General features: G+C 36.7%; 1 protein-coding gene across 1 annotated transcript in view; it reads right to left on the bottom strand.

Moving 5' to 3' along the window:
* LOC111150782 (phospholipase A2 group IVA) overlaps positions 1-16,183 on the bottom strand; it is a 164,086-nt gene that overhangs the window by 38,898 nt on the left and 109,005 nt on the right. The window contains exons 10-14 of the mRNA XM_022508381.1: positions 13,027-13,249; positions 12,153-12,267; positions 5,812-5,949; positions 5,633-5,725; positions 1,321-1,392 (exon numbers count right to left, since the gene is read on the bottom strand). Of these exons, the coding sequence (XP_022364089.1) occupies positions 1,321-1,392; positions 5,633-5,725; positions 5,812-5,949; positions 12,153-12,267; positions 13,027-13,249 (641 nt within the window). The remainder of the gene's footprint in view (positions 1-1,320; positions 1,393-5,632; positions 5,726-5,811; positions 5,950-12,152; positions 12,268-13,026; positions 13,250-16,183) is intronic.

The raw sequence follows: 16,183 nt of genomic DNA, 5'->3' as shown, positions 1-16,183 counted from the left end.
CTTCAAGATTCCTGCCTAATATATGGAATTAGGCCAATCATGGGCTGCGTGAAGCAGCAGGCAGTGGGCAAACAGGGACCGAAGGGGAGACTGGGAGCAGGGGCCAAACCTTGTGCCTGGTTGAAAGTTTTGTCTGCCCAGGAAAGGGTTAATTTTTAAGAATTTTTTTTTTTTTTTTTTTTTAACAAAAAATTACAGGCTGGCCAAGCTGTGGGCTTGTGTAGCTGTTTCCCAGAGAAGGTGCCTTTCCTCTAGTTTATACAAACTCATTTTCATTTTAATGTTTGGTTTAGCAAGGATAAAACAGGCTCTTCCAATATCTACACTGTGGTGGGGGGAATTAATGAATTTGGAGCAAGAAAACAGGGCGCCTGGGTGGCTCAGTGGGTTAAGCCACTGCCTTTGGCTCAGGTCATAATCTCAGGGTCCTGGGATCGAGTCCCGCGTCGGGCTCTCTGCTCGACAGGGAGCCTGCTTCTCTCTCTCTCTCTCTGCCTGCCTCTCTGTCTGCTTGTGATCTCTCTCTGTCAAATAAATAATAAATAAAATCTTTAAAAAAAAAAAAACATGTAACATCTTCTAAAATCTAGATGCTTACATTCACAGGGTCACAGGATGTTTACCCAGTTGTTATAAAACATAAAATCACTCCATTTTACCACATAACATTTGCAACAAATATTCCTGATGCTCACCTTAACCCTGACCTGATTTCATCGCTGGTCCTGATCCACACCAAGCTGAAAACTGCCTTGTCAAAATGTGAAAGAACTCACTTACACTTACAAATAATGTCTACAATAAAAATTTCTTAATCTTTATTAAAAAAAATTTTCTTTATAATTCCAACCCACTTCATCGTCGCCGACCTCTTCCTAAGAGATGGATTGCTGACAACGGGATAAGGCTCAGGAACGGACTGAGAATAATTTTTCACATGACACTGTATCAATAATAAAATTTTTACAGGTGAAATTTTAATTTTTAAAGCCCTGGGAGAATGTTCCCATATCACAATTTTCATGCCAAGAAGCCTAGTGTTCTCATCAGACTTAGAATTTGGTATTTCTACCATCCCAGTTTATTCTCCATTTGTTTCATGGATAATATTTTGAGGTATTAAAAAAAAAGCGTACGGGATATTTATGTTGGCATATTTTATTATACACACAGCATCAATTCTCTCTATGAACCAAAAATGACAATTCTCTATCACTCAGGGGCTTAAACAGAGACTATCATTAGCATCGTGAGGGACAGACTCAGACACAACATGGAGTTCCCTTCCTGATGGACTTCTGCCAGAGAAGATTCTCTTACCTTTGGGTTCTTGTGATTCATCGTCACTATCTGAGCTGTCATTACTCACAATATGCTCTGCTGTAATATTTTCTGTGGGGAAAAAAACCAAAACAGTTGAAGGATCTCAGGTGTCAAGACTTACAAATTTACTACACAGAAGTAATCTCAGGAAAACCAACAAAGTGAAATCTACCAAGTTGACTTGTGTAATTTAGATCACTTTAGTACTTGAATTTATTAGTTTTACTAGTATTTTCAAATTTCTCATTGGACAAGAAAACCTCTAGGATGGGAAAAATTAGTTTAAAACTACTCACTCATGACTTAAAGGAAAGAACATTTATCTGTTTGTCTTAATGCTGACAGAAAGAAGAATTTGGTTATAGGAAGCTCTTTGTTGTACCAAAAGGTGTATTTTTCTTCAATTAAATATGTTTAAGTGGTGTTTATGACGGGAAATGCAGGATAAAAGCAAAATACACAGAGGGTCCACAAAATAATTCCTTCAAAATGAACAAAGCTACTAATATAAGGTATCTTTTGATTTTCAATAATACTGAAAATTGTTCATTGAAATGTGCCTTTTGGTGTCAAGAATTTATGCTTCCTCAGAACATATTAAGAGGGCAGTTATAGGGGTGCCTGGGTGGGTCAGTGGGTTAAGCCTCTACCTTCGGCTTAGGCCCTGATCTCAGGGTCCTGGGATCGAGTCCTGCATCATATGCCCTGTTCAGCAGGGAGCCTGCTTCCCTCTCTCTCTGCCTACTTGTGATCTTTGTCTGTCAAATAAATAAAATTAAAAAAAAAAGAGGGCAGTTATAAAAACTAAAATAGAAACCATAAATCCTTAACACATAAAGACAGGAGTAAAATCTAGATAATAACTAGGTTTTTTTTTTCAAGTAAAAATTACCTAAACTATGGAGTACACAGACCATTCTTATCATCAGCATTTATAGAAAAATATAGAAAAAAAATTCTTTGGACATTTACATGAAACCACTTTCTGTATAGTGACTTTCTTCTTCTATCAGTCAGTAGAATTTTTTTATTTTAAAAAATATGACTCAATGTATAATTTTCACTGACAGAATCATTTTAAGGTTTTAAACTCAGAGAAATGAACTCTAAATTTATAATTTTCAGTGATAGAATCATTTGGGGACTTTTAAAACTTGGAGAAATCTGTGTGTAACATTTAGTTTCCCCATATTACTCTGCATATGTTTACTATACCTACATAAATGTCATATACATGAATGACAAGGTATATAATGGAAGGGTTTTAAAAGCTTGAGGTAGTAGGCTGACTTCAATTTTTAGATTTAACTTTACTAGCATGATTACACATATGGAATTCAATAAAAGATAATGTCATTTCATTTTGTGACTATTACACAAAGTAGTTTTGTTGTATAGAAGAGGGGTGGTGTTAAGAAATGATCCGCTCTAGGTATCCTATACATTAGCATGTCTCTGGTCCTCTATGTAATTGAGCAGAACAAAATTTTCTTCCCGTTTGCATTTTTTTCTTTGGTGTTATTTGATACTCTCATTTAAGAAAATGGTTCACAAAAAAATAAAAAAGATTTCACTTCTCTTTTGTAAAGATTTTTTTTTAAAGATTTTGTTTATTTATTTATTTGACAGAGATTACAAGTAGGCAGAGAGGCAGGCAGAGAGAGAGGAGGAAGCACGCTCCCCGCTGAGCAGAGAGCCCGATGCGGGGCTCGATCCCAGGACCCTGGGATCATGACCTGAGCCGAAGGCAGAGGCTTCAACCCACTGAGCCACCCAGGCGCCCCTTGTAAAGATATTTTTAAGAGATGAATATCTAAATGTCTGAGTATATCTATTTTCCATCGCTATAGTAGAACATATAGCTCCATCTGTCCAAAAGCACAGAATGCCCACATTCCAAATTCCTTGAGAATGTAAAGAATTTCATTTAGAGCTGTCAGATTATGGTCCAATTTATCATGATGTCTTTCTTCAGAAGGGAGGAAGCAAAAACAGAAACCACCTGTAAACACCCCTTTAAGAGGGAAACTTTGGGCAACTGGTTGACGAAAGTGTCACCAGGAGTCTTTGGATTCCCCTCAGTCACCTCTCTGGTCTCATTTCTGGAAACCCTTACTTAATCTGAGGTAACACGCATCCTGCTGGCCGGTGGATTTCAAGTACACAATATTCCCCCTCAGTCTGACACACAGGGCAAGGAAACAGGCTGCCAAACCACTGGCCCCAAAGGAAACGTCTCCCAACAAAGAATATTCTGAAGACTATTTAGTATAAACACTCTCCTTTTCCTTGGCCTCCAGCCATTGTCTCACCCACCTCAGATCTGTTATTTCAGTCCTATTCTCTTCCTGCCATAGGAGGAAAAAAAATAACAAGCCCAAGGTTTATCTGGATTATTCAACCTAGAGGGAGCACAGAGAAGCAAGCCTCATGTGGTCCATCTGTCCTTTCTCTCTTTGCTTCTGAAATCTTCACATGATTTTGAGAAGAGTTAGTTATTTCCATAAAATGAGAGTCATAAACAGGCTACTTATCCATCTCGGGTATAATGTTCATTAAAAAAAGTCAAGTCAGGGATGCCTGGGTGGCTCAGTTGGTTAAGTGTCTACCTTCCGCTCAGGTCATGATCCCAGGGTCCTGGAATCGAGTCCTACATCCGGCTCCTCGCCGTGCAGGAAACCTGCTTCTCTCTCTGCCTGATGCTCTCCCTGCTTGTGCTCATTCGCTCTTTCTCTCTCTCTCACAAATAAATAAATAAAATCTTAAAAAAAAAAAAAAGTCAAGTCAGAGCATTTTAGCAATAGACTCTTGGCCTCTTAGAGAGAATGGGGCTCTGTCGTTAAGGCTGGAGCAGGCTCAAAAGTTCCAGCTACGTTGGCCTCTTGTTAACTGAGTGCTGTTCAGAGGACAGGAGCAAGTTCAAGAGCACAGTGCTTTCCTTATTGTTTTTATTTTTATTTTAAAATCATTGGCTCTAGTGCAATCGTAAGATCACTTCTCACTTCTCCATTACTTATGAAGAACGACCCAAAAATACAAGTGATACCACTGAAGAAAATATTAAGGATGGTAGAAAATTTCTGTGGAGTTACTATCAACATCAAACAGCTAAAATCAATTTTGCAGGAGGAATGATAACACTCCTCAGAAGCCGATTTGTAGTGTATTTATCAATGTTACAATTGTGGGGTTTTTGGGTTTTTTTGTTTTGTGGTTTTTGTTTTTTTTTTTTTTTTTTCATATAAAGCTTAATTAAATCAACTGTCACGGCCTGGAAAAACTAAGGACAGCTTGCCAAAAAAAAAAAAGATCCTACATTAAGTGTTTTAGACGCAAGTATTTTTCAAATGAATTGATTGTTGAAAAAGTCCTTCATGTTATTCTGTGAACTCTATCCTCACATACTTGATACTTCACGGACAGAGAAGAGGTAGGAGGTAGTGTGCTGGTAATACACAGGACCCTCCACCACACCCCTCTGCTGGGCCGGCCCCATCCTTCAGATTTAGCATGCACTGCTCCTTCCGTAGCAACAGCCATAGGGAAACAGCTGGCAAGGTACTTGTCTCACCCACCTCAGATCTGTTATTTCAGTCCTATTCAGTCTCCAAGGGAGACACTGAATGTATGTTTCATTCTGTTTGCTTTGAGTCAAATTTACTCATCAATGAAAAGCGATGTTCCTGTCATTAATCTTTTAATGAATGGAAAACCTCTGGTCCTCAGTTGGGTCTGTCTACTTTTTCAAGTTTTGTAAATATTATTTTTTAATTTATGATGGATGGGCCAATGAGTTAAATTTAAAGAAAAGCATTAGTGTTAATTGACTGGATGTAATGTGAAATATTTTTTTCCTCCTTTTTGGTATGACTCGGCTATAGGAAGCTAACAGAATTCTAGTGAGTTAGTATTTAAGAGGTAAGTGAGTTGCAGGTATGAACTTAGGCATCATACTGTGTTCAACTGCTGATGAATCTAATCTTCTAAAAGAGAACCCTATTTGATAAAAGAAGTATTCTCTAATGCAAGTAATACATTTATATACATGATGACAAAGAGGAATGAAGATGCTCCAGTTAAAAATTATTCTTAGGAATCAACAGTTCTTACAAATTTCAAAACCTCAGTGTCGGAATAATACTTAAGAAGTAATATACAGATGATTCTTAGGAAAATACTTGATTTAACCAAGTTACTGGTAACTTTAGAACAATGACAATCTTAATGGTGATTTAATTTTCTATACATTCATGTTAAAATTTATCAGTTTAGCACAATATGGTCAAACAGAAACATGTTTGAATAATACCTAATTCTTCCTCCATTGTGGAACCTTTATTTTGTGAGCCAGAAACTCCCAAGACTCTGTTGAACAATATAGAAAAGGCACTGCCCCAGACACCTAAAATAAAGCAAAAATGGAGAATAACTTAGAATGCACCAAGATTTAAAACAGTCAAGCAAACAAATAGTATTTTGATCACTTACCCATTAGGAAATGCAAGGGGTTTTCTTCATATTTCTTCACAACTGTTCCCATAAAAAATTTGCTTCCAAATAAGTCAGGAGCCATAAAAGTACCGTATTTAGCCATACCAATCTCATACGGGCTAAATTCAACCCAATCTGAAAGCATTTAAAAAAAGTATAATCCATTAATAGGAATACACTACAGAAATGCGCACAGTTGAAGATCGCTTCTAACTTAAAATATTTAAAAAATTAACCAAATGCCTATTATGTATAATGCTCAAACTGAGTATCTTTTGCATTTAAAAGCTCAGACATCTTTTTGGAGCCCACTTTATGAAGTCCATCTTAACTGTAAAGAATGTAAAACAGAAAACTGTTAGCTCAGATGTAAAATCTACAAAGTAGATAGAAGAAACTAAACTCTGATAATGCAAGCAGACTATGAAACAGAAGAAAGTATTTTCTAACATTTGCCTTTTCTTCTTCTTTCTTTAATTTTGCTTATTAATCATTCTTCTGACTCAAGATTATAATGCAAAGTTTTTATGCTGAATGCCTTAAGAAACACATTAATAGGGTCAAGAAAGCATACTTTCTAATAAAGGCTATGGAGCCCTGGGTTCAAATCCATTTTGCTGCTTACCAATTATGCAAGCTTTGGTAGATCACTTGTGTTCTTTGTGTTTAGTTCCCTATAGAATGTGAGTAATATCAGAGGATTGTAAAATTGTTGTGAAAATCTGATGGGTATAGAAATGTAAAGAACTTAGACAAGGGCATAGCACATTTTAATCACTCTATAAATGGTAGCCACTATTAGATTTCATGTATATCCTTGACTATCACTGTGTTTAATTATGTATCAAAAACGAATTCCTTGTTTCTGATTCCTACTTCCCACGCCTGCTACTCTCACCACCCCCTTCCTGTTAAACAGTACTACTTTTCAGATATTCATACCACTATTCATACTTTATCCTTGACAGCTCTTTTCCCTTTACATCTTATATATAAAACCTCAAGTTCCGTAGGCTCTTACCAGATATGGTTACAAACAGGCTGCTTATTCCTTTGTCCACCATGGACCACCATCCATTTGTACCCTACTGGTAGAAGCTGCCATACCCTCTCCCTGGATCTCCACAGTAGTCTTCTAGAACAGCTCTTCTCTATTCTCCTGCTATCTTTTTGATACTTGTGGCAAGAATGAATTTTTAAAAATAGAAATCACAGCACACTAATGCTAGCTGAAAACTTTCCAATGGCTCCCCATTATACTGAACATACAAATGTAGTCAACAAGTCTTTGTGACAGTCTTGCCACTGCTCCCTGACCTCATATCCTAACCAGTCTCCCATTATGTTGGTCTTGCTCCTTCCACTCTAGCCACACAAATCTTCTTAATTTTCCTCAAAGAGAAAGCTCAATGACACCTCAGTGCCTTTATGCTTCCTATTACCTCATGCAATTACAAGGCTTGCTTGTTCCTTCTCAACCTTTAGTTCAAGGTCCAATCTCGCTGGCCACCCTCTGTAAAGTCCCACAACCATCTACCCTTGCCTAACCCAAAACCTCTGCTCTCCTTTATTCCCCTCTTCTAAAATCATTACATGCCTATCTAAACAATCCAAAATCCAAGTAACTCAAAAATCCACAAATTTTTCTGCTATTCATTTGGTGGTAAAATCTGACTGAATTCATTCAGCAGAGAAAAAGTCTTGAAATGATATGAGGCTGAATTTTTATTTATCTCACTAAATATGAATACTGACACATCCTATTAGAGAAATCACTCTATTTGATTATGAGATCTCAGGGCAGTATTATGTAATAAACGATGTTTTTTTTTTTTAACTTTAAAATCTAAAATATTCTGAACCCCAAAACATCTATCCCCAAAGTTTTAGAAAAGGGACTGTGGATGTGTATTTATTTTTTACTCAGTGGCAGATTGTAACATTCTACCTTTCTTCAAGGAAGTTATGAAATCACACTTGAGATAAGAACATATTATAATTTATTTGAAATCAAAGCCAAGTGGCGCATATACCTTTCACCATAAAGTGGTGTGCTTTATAAGATTTACATGGAGTTAGTGAGACATGACTAGCAATGACTCAGAGGTTGCTAGGAAAATTCTGTTCTCTCTACAAGTAATTTCCCATCTCCAAATTTCATCCCCTTATCTTGGGTATTGAAACACAATGATTTCTCGAGTAATGTCTTCTTTATTAATGCTGTGTATGCGCAGACAGTAATTACAGACATTCTCAAGGTAAGCTTGCTCTCAAGGTAAGGTAAGTCCTTATTGAAGGACTCACTAGAGTAGTATGTAACTATTATTCTTTTTGCTGTTGACTCACACATTTCAAACTTGAACCTCTCTCTCGTACCTCCATGTACTCATTTCCAACTTCCTCCTGAGCATTTACACTTAGACACACCATCATCACATCCCACTGTGCTTACCTGGAAAGGAACTCATCATCCTTCCTCCCAGTCTAGCTTACCTGCTTCCGTAAACCACACTATCATAGCCCCCAAAAGGAAGTTTTTAAAACTGAAACCCCTCTTTTACTCACTAACAGTCAAACCCATTCATTACCACCTCTCACAGGTAACCTCTGGGCTTTTCACATCCATCTTCATGTCTTCTTTTCGGGATCTCCCTGGTTCCAGGACATTATTACAAGAGCACAGTGGTAGCACTGCTTCCTGTTTCTTTCCTTGCTAATCTACCCACATGAATCACCAAATTACTTTTTTTTCCCAAACACACTAAACAATTTAATTGCCCTGCCCCCAGACACCAAATATTTCCCATTATCATAACTGAACAAAAAGATTTCTGTCTGGAATTCAAATCTTTCTGTAACTTGGCACTAATAGTTTTCCCAAATGTACCACCCACCTTCACCAACTCATATTAAGGCTAGTTTCTTTTTACTGCTCTCCAAAACCTACTTTCGCTCCCCTTCTGAGCATTTTCTCATGCTATTTTGCACAAAGAGGACTATTCATCTCCCTTGATAGACCTTTCCATGCTCAACTGAAAACTGAGTTCCTTCACCCACATGAAGTCTTTCTTATGACTGTATTAAATCTCTATGATATCTTACTCTTAGGTCAGTTCTACACCCTTTAAGAGATCATAATGTTCTATGTGTATGGCTCATTCATTTTCCATGTTTTATTTTTGTCTTGTTAATGGTACCGTAACTTTCCTGAGGAATAATAAATACTATGTATTTACTCTTATAGTATCTGTCAAAGAATTTAACATGATGTTGAGCTTATAAATTGTGCTCAATAAACGTAATTTATTGACCAATGGAAATGTAAAAATGAAAGCACTGTAGTGAAGTGAAGGAGTCAAAAAATATTTAACAGTTTAAGCAACTAATGTTTATTTGTTTAAGATCTTCAAAAGAGGAAAAATGTTTAAAACTATTCTACAGGGAAGAAAAACATTCTCTGAAATTGTGGAAATAAAGCTGATAAAAACTTCTGAAAGCTAAGATAATCTGGTTCTTTGACTTTTAAAAATATTATTCAGATAATATTTCAACTTTTTCCCCCCCAAATATCCATTTTTAATCTAAGCAAACTTTAAAGTAATATAGACATCTCTCTTCCCCCACCCCCCAATAACCCAAGCTACTTGAAGCTTCATAACATAACACCTTTGAATCTCTTATCTGAGTACAAGATCTTCATAACTCATGCATGATGGCTTTGTCCAACTCTGTTGGAAGAAACAGCTTTGAACCTCCTTATCATAAAAGTTTAAAGATTTTATTTATTTGACAGAGGGAGAGGCAGGGAGAGAGGGAGCACAAGCAGGGGGAGTGAGAGAGGGAGAAGCAGGGCTTGATCCCAGGACCCTGGGATCATGACCTGAGCTGAAGGCAGACCTGTAATGACTGAGCCACCCAGGCGCCCCCTTATTGTAAAAGTTTAGCAAAGAAGGTTAGTTATGTATCTCTCATCTCTGTAATAATATCACAGTGAGGCAGATGGCCCAAATCAGATACTTTAAGCTCAAAACCTTTCCCACTCTAGGTGAATCCAAAACAGTCCTTTGTTCTTTAATGATCATGGTTAGATTTTCCAATGAGAATGGCTACTGCCTCAAGTTCAGAATTAAAAAAAGGTGACTATGAAAATGATGTAACAATCATAACGCTAGTAATGACACTATATTTTATGTCTCTTCATGATGTTCCATCTTCTGCCTACCTCAGGCGATTGTCTTAATAGCTCTGTAAGATAAACCTGATGTTTATTAATATCCTTTTTTTTTAATAAGGAGGAAAATTAGAATCAGAAAGATTAAATGACCCACCTAAGGTATTTCAGCTTAGAAATAAGGCAGGGCTTACAAATTAGTCTAGTGCTTATTTGGCCACATCATAATGCTTTTGGGGTAAAATGGCTTATTTGGCTAAGCACAGACTTGACTAGCATTCTAGTAGGATTTATCAACCTATTTGCAAACATTCCAAGACCTCACAAAACAATAGTGATAGGAAAGCAAAAACCAAACCAAACCAATTTCATCATGGCACTTAAAATTTTCTTATATGAATGAATTTCAATTCTCCCTATGAACTTCATTACAATCAAGATCTTGCTCCTTATTATTGCTGGGCATGCCACAGTTACCCCAGACTCCTAATGCATGCTCGACCCCCATGCAATAATTAAATTTACCTTTCATATATAAAATCTGTTTATAGCTAAGATCCAGACCTCTGATTTCTTATACAGCTTTCATAGAGCACTAAATTTTTAAGATTTACTTAAGCTTAAGTTGGGCCTGCCACTGTTTATGTACTATGCATACTTTATATCATTTTTTTAATATAAACATGTTGATAGGCTCATCCTTATTTAATACATGTAGAAGCCAACTAAAAGATATTATGTATCTTGGTCAAGGAACAATGCAGAGTAACTTCTTTCTTGGGCCTTCACTTCTTTAATAATTATTGTAAATCTTTCAGATTATAAGGCCTGATAGAATGAAGGTGGTGGGGGGTGGGGAGTTCATGCTTAGCACCTGGCTTACTACGTTCTACACAGTCAGTAACCAGAGAAGCCAGTATTTTAATAAAACAAAGAATTTTCAAGAATAAATCTCAGCTCTGCTATTTACTTTCTGTGTGGCAATGTGCAAATCATTTAATCTTTCTGAGGTTTTGTTCTTTTTTGTCTATTGAACAGAGCTAAAAATACCTCACTTCCTGAGCTGTAGCAAAAGTTGAATAAAATAATCAATATGTTAAGTGATTTCTGAACCATCAGCATGATGGTTTTTAGTCAATATAACCAGTAAACAGTTGAATGGATGCATTCCAGCTGCACTGCTTTTTATAAATAATTTTCAAGGGGAGCTTAGGTGGCTCAGTTGCTAAGTGCCTGCCTTCAGCTCAAGTCATGACTCCAGAGTCCCGGGATGGAGCTCACCATCAGGCTCCCTGCTCAGCAGGAAGCCTGGTTCTCCCTCTCCCTTGGCTTGTGTTCCCACTCTCGCTTTCTCTCTGTCAAATAAATAAATAAAATCTTAAATCTTCAAAAAAATAATAATAATTTGCAGAATTCTTCTTGCCTAAGAGTGGTCAGTTGAAAAAAGTAAGGCTTTGTAAAATTGGAAAAGGATTCTGGATGTAAATCTGTTAATTACATGGCATGCACAATTTTTCTTTTCTTTTAAGCTTATGGTGTGACTGATTTCACTGAGGTCCTTTTCCTAAAAATATGATGAACCCTACCAGCTATAGTGAGAAGTGCTTCCACACTGCAGATTAGGACTGCCAAAGGCCCCCAGAAGCATGAGACCACAGGCTTTGAGAGCAGCCAACAAGAAGCAAAGCCACAGAAGAAACAAATATTTACATTTGAGATTTAACAAAATGGGCATTTTGTTCACCAGCTGCCCCAAGTACAGACTTGTACTTTTTAAGTACTGTATTATAAAAATTACAACAGGGTTTTGAATGATAAACATACATCATATTACCCTATTTAATAAAAACAGCAGCAGTAAGCAAATAATATGCGTTGCCTAGAAGCACTAGGCACACTATTTTGTTAAAAGTCCCTGAGAAATGAGGAAAATTGAGTTTGCAATCATGACTTTTTATAGTTTCTATTTCACTAATTTAAATGAAGAAATATAAGTTACTAACTTCATGGAATATTCTCCACAATGAGAAAATCATCTAGCTTAATATTTTCTTATATCTTCCAATGTTTTCATGTTAGAGAAAATATATGAAAACGGACAACTAAAATTCCTTATAACCACAGTTCAAAGGTTCTAGGAAATGTTTTGAAAGAGGAAATTACATACCTGCAAACATTAGCTCTGAAACATCAGGTTTGACATGGAGACAGGTGAAGAGAGGTAAAGGGCATTGACCAGAATTGACTTTTTCCTTCAAGCTACTCAAGGTAGTGTTCATTCTCTGTCCACAGAAGAAATAAAGACATGATTTTAAATACAGAAACAAACACAGAAAGCTATTTAAAGTAGGACTTCTAATCGAGACACTTAAAATGTTTATAATAAAAATGAGTCTTATGTTTTCTAGAAATCTCTGGGTTCTAATAAACAACAAAAGTAAGCTCTAGGGAGGTAATTATCTTCATTCTAAAAAAACCCCACAACTTTAAAGGCTACATCTATGTTTGAGCTGAAGAACTTAGCAGCTACGAAACCACGAAAAAATAATCTGGACCCCGGATTCCCTGGAACTGATTCTATCTCCTCTGCTTTATTTTCCCATGGAAAGTCACACTGTAGTCATGTGTCAAATGGGCTTTTCCCATGCGACTCACTCCCTTTTCTGACTCTCTTTTAGGCAACCTCCATTTGCCTCTACCATTACAATATTACTTGTATTCATCTTAAAGACTGCCATTGAGTGGCCAGTTAAGGGTTAAAATGTGTATTTTTTTTTTTTTTCCCCAAAGAAAAAGAATACAAAAGTACTTCACTATACATCAAAACTGTTACACAGAATGAGTAAGCACTAGCCGGAAATGTACAAGTGTTATGTCTGGCATGGGGGTATGTGCTCAGGACACATTGTTGATTGGGTCAGTTGAGTCAAGTGACGTTTACAAAATACATCATTTTGTTTTATTAAAACATTATGACATACAGGGTCTACTTGTATTAAAAGGTCCGTATTAAAAGGTCCATAGATTGAGTAATAGCTTACATTGTGAATTAGTGTTTCTCCTATTAACATCCCGAAGATATCGGTAAATGTGACAGGCTGTCCAGAGCTTTTCTTCTTCCATAGAGACTCAACGTATCTTTTAACTTTCTGTGGTGTGAGAAGTAAAAGGGGGTTGTGGCTAACGTTTTTCATTAGCTCTTCATTAATCTCCTCTGGCCCTTTCTGTGGAAAATCAGGGTGAGAATATAGCGTTGACATGTACCTGTAAAGAAATAAAAGATGATTAGTAAAGAGAAAGGGCATTGCATGGTAGTCTCCAAAGAAGGCAGGTACTCTTTGTCATCAAAATTAAAAAAAAAAAAAAAGAATGTTAGAAATAGTTGATTAACTTAATTATCTGACTGAAAATATCAATCCATTTAAGGAAAGAATGTATCAGTCAGAAAGGAGCTGGTCTACAATAGAAGCCAAGTAAAAGAGAGGTCTCAGAGGAAACACTGGATTTCCCATGCCCAATCCAGAGAGGAGGATGCCGTGGCAGGCTTACACCGTGTACTGTCTAGCCTCTAGAAATGGGTAAACCCTATTAGACTATAAGGGACCAATGAAAACAACACGTTTGAGTCATGTAAACAAGCTGACTTGTCTGGATGTAATAGTAGTCACGTAATCTGATGGTTGGACTTTCCATAATGATTATCTACAGGTAGGAAACGTGCTGCTGTCTAACTAACCTACTCTGAATGCCTAATTTTCCTGATAAATGTGGGGTTTATTTGTTTGTTTGTTTGTTTCATCCACTGCAAACTGGGCAGAATCCTAAGTCTTAAGAATTATAGGTCTCAGAATTTCTGCGCATCCAAATCTGATGGTGAAATCCTGGAGAGAAAGAAGTCTTTGAGGTAAATGCTTTCTTGTGGAGATTCTTGGCCACCAGCCATTTGACCACTTCTAATGAAACTGGAAATCAACAGACACTACCCTGGTGTTTGAGATTTAGACCATAAATATGTGAGACCACCCTCCTTCCCATGCACTCAGTGACCACCCTCCTTCCCATGCACCAATATCTCTAGTATTGTAGTTCTCCACACTGAATATGAAGTATGACTGCGTATCTGTCTCCCTTACTAAATTATGACATCCCCCAGGGAAAACTGCTTATTCAACTTCTCTAGTCTCAATGACTAGCAAATGCCTGGCATGTGGAAAGCATGGTTTTTTGAACTACTGAACAGAGAATACAAAATAATGAGAGAAAGAAATAACCACCACGTCATCTAACCAAAGAGTATATAAAATAGCACATAGTTTGATCTCCTGTTTCCTTGACATTCAAATCAAAATACCTGTTATAATGATTTATCTTTCCTTTAGAGAGAGGAAAAAACTAACCCTTAACGGGCCCCTGCCATGCCCTAGGCCTGTGCTGGCTAACTGGGCATAAGCTGTTGCCTTGAAGACCCACAACAGCTTCCAATTCTTCTAAGAGAGGATTGATGCATTTAAATCAATGTTCACAATTCCCCAGTTAATAAAAGAACTAGATTTAAAATGTGTCCTCTCCCCCGATAGGTTTTATTGTTTTTTCTTAATCTCTTAAATAAGATTTCAATTCTTAGAAACCAAACTACTTCCACTTTACATTAAATTAGAATTTTTTATTGGATTCAGAGTTCTTTGGAGACAAACTGGGAATCATTTTACGTCAACAAATGGAGACTGATGAGAGACCTAACGTGGAACACATCCTCTGAAAAACATGTTTTTTAAATAAAAATTCTTAAAAGATCTTTATCCTAATATTTCTCAAAAACTTGTGAGAAAGATAAATCAAAAAGATTTACTCTGAACTCGAACCTGGTAAATCACCAAATATCTAGAAAAATACAGCTTAGACTGTTTGAGAGATACAGGGTCTATCCATTCCTGTAGTTATTCCAAGGTCTATCACATGATTCATTCAGACCAACGAAGACCTGACTTTCTGGACCTTACCATTCTTTTCAATAATTGCACACATTGATGGTATGTATTGGTTTACACTTAAGAACATAAAAAAATAGGAAAATAAAACATCTTTTTGAGCCTCTGAGTAGTTGGTTCTGGAACTATTCATGATATACTTCATTCTCTAACACTAAGAAGAATTTATTTACTCTTCTCATTAACAAGAATAATTTCTACCTCCATGGGCCACTGGCTTTCCCCTAACTTATTAAAAATTATATTATGTCACTGTACATTGTTTGGATTTTGCCTTGGATTTTAGAAAGCTTAAACCCAACCCTGTGTTTCATACTTCTCAGAGCTATAGGTTATAGCATGAATTTTTTTTTAAGGTTTTTCATTTATTTGATAGAGATCACAAGTAGGCAGAGAGGCAGGCAGAGAGAGAGAGGGAAGCAGGCTCCCTGCAGAGCAGAAAGCCTGATGCGGGGCTCGATCCCAGGACCCCAGGATCATGACCTGAGCAGAAGGCAGAGGCTTTAACCCACTGAGCCACCCAGGCACCCCATATAGTATGAATTTTTAATTGAATTTCTAGTTACATATTTACTTACATTTTTTCACTTCTATCTTTACTGAATGCAATCCAGTTCTACTTTATAATAACATGTATTAAATCCTTTCCTTAATGAAGCTGGGTAAACATAGGGAGAAGAACCAAACACTTAATGTCAGTCAAAATCAATTTAGCTGCAGAATGATTTTTTTAAAAGGTAAATAAAAAGGAAATAATAGGATCATTCTGCTATTGGAGATTGTCATTTCCAAATGTTCAGCAGAATAATTTAATTACTTAAATCTCATGACATTATTTATTATTTATTATTTATTATTATGTCCCTTCTCATCTATATTTAGCTGGTCTTTAAATGAACCAACTTATGATTCTAGTAAGTATCTCTGCCCCCATGAATTTCCTCCAGCAAGATCTGAAGGCCCTTGTCTTCTCTTCCTTTTTTCCCAATGTTAGCCATTGGCTTTAAATCAAGCAATTCTTCCCTCTGGGGTTGGGGGACTGCTCAAAAGCTAGGACTTGTATCACAGCTACAGAGGTTGATTTTTTTTAAGTGGTCAAAATGTATATGGATACCAGTTCAATCCTCTCTTTTCGTTCCACGTAGAATGGTTGTAGTCCATTTCTGCCCTCTAAAGTTTGAAGTAAAGTCATTCACTTGGGTAATCTCTC

This window comes from Enhydra lutris, unplaced genomic scaffold (assembly GCF_002288905.1).
Source record: "Enhydra lutris kenyoni isolate GAN:26980312 unplaced genomic scaffold, ASM228890v2 scaffoldscaffold24, whole genome shotgun sequence".
Lineage (NCBI taxonomy): Eukaryota > Metazoa > Chordata > Mammalia > Carnivora > Mustelidae > Enhydra > Enhydra lutris.
The sequence above is the reverse complement of the archived record's forward strand: the minus strand, read 5'-3'. Positions and strand labels throughout refer to the sequence as shown.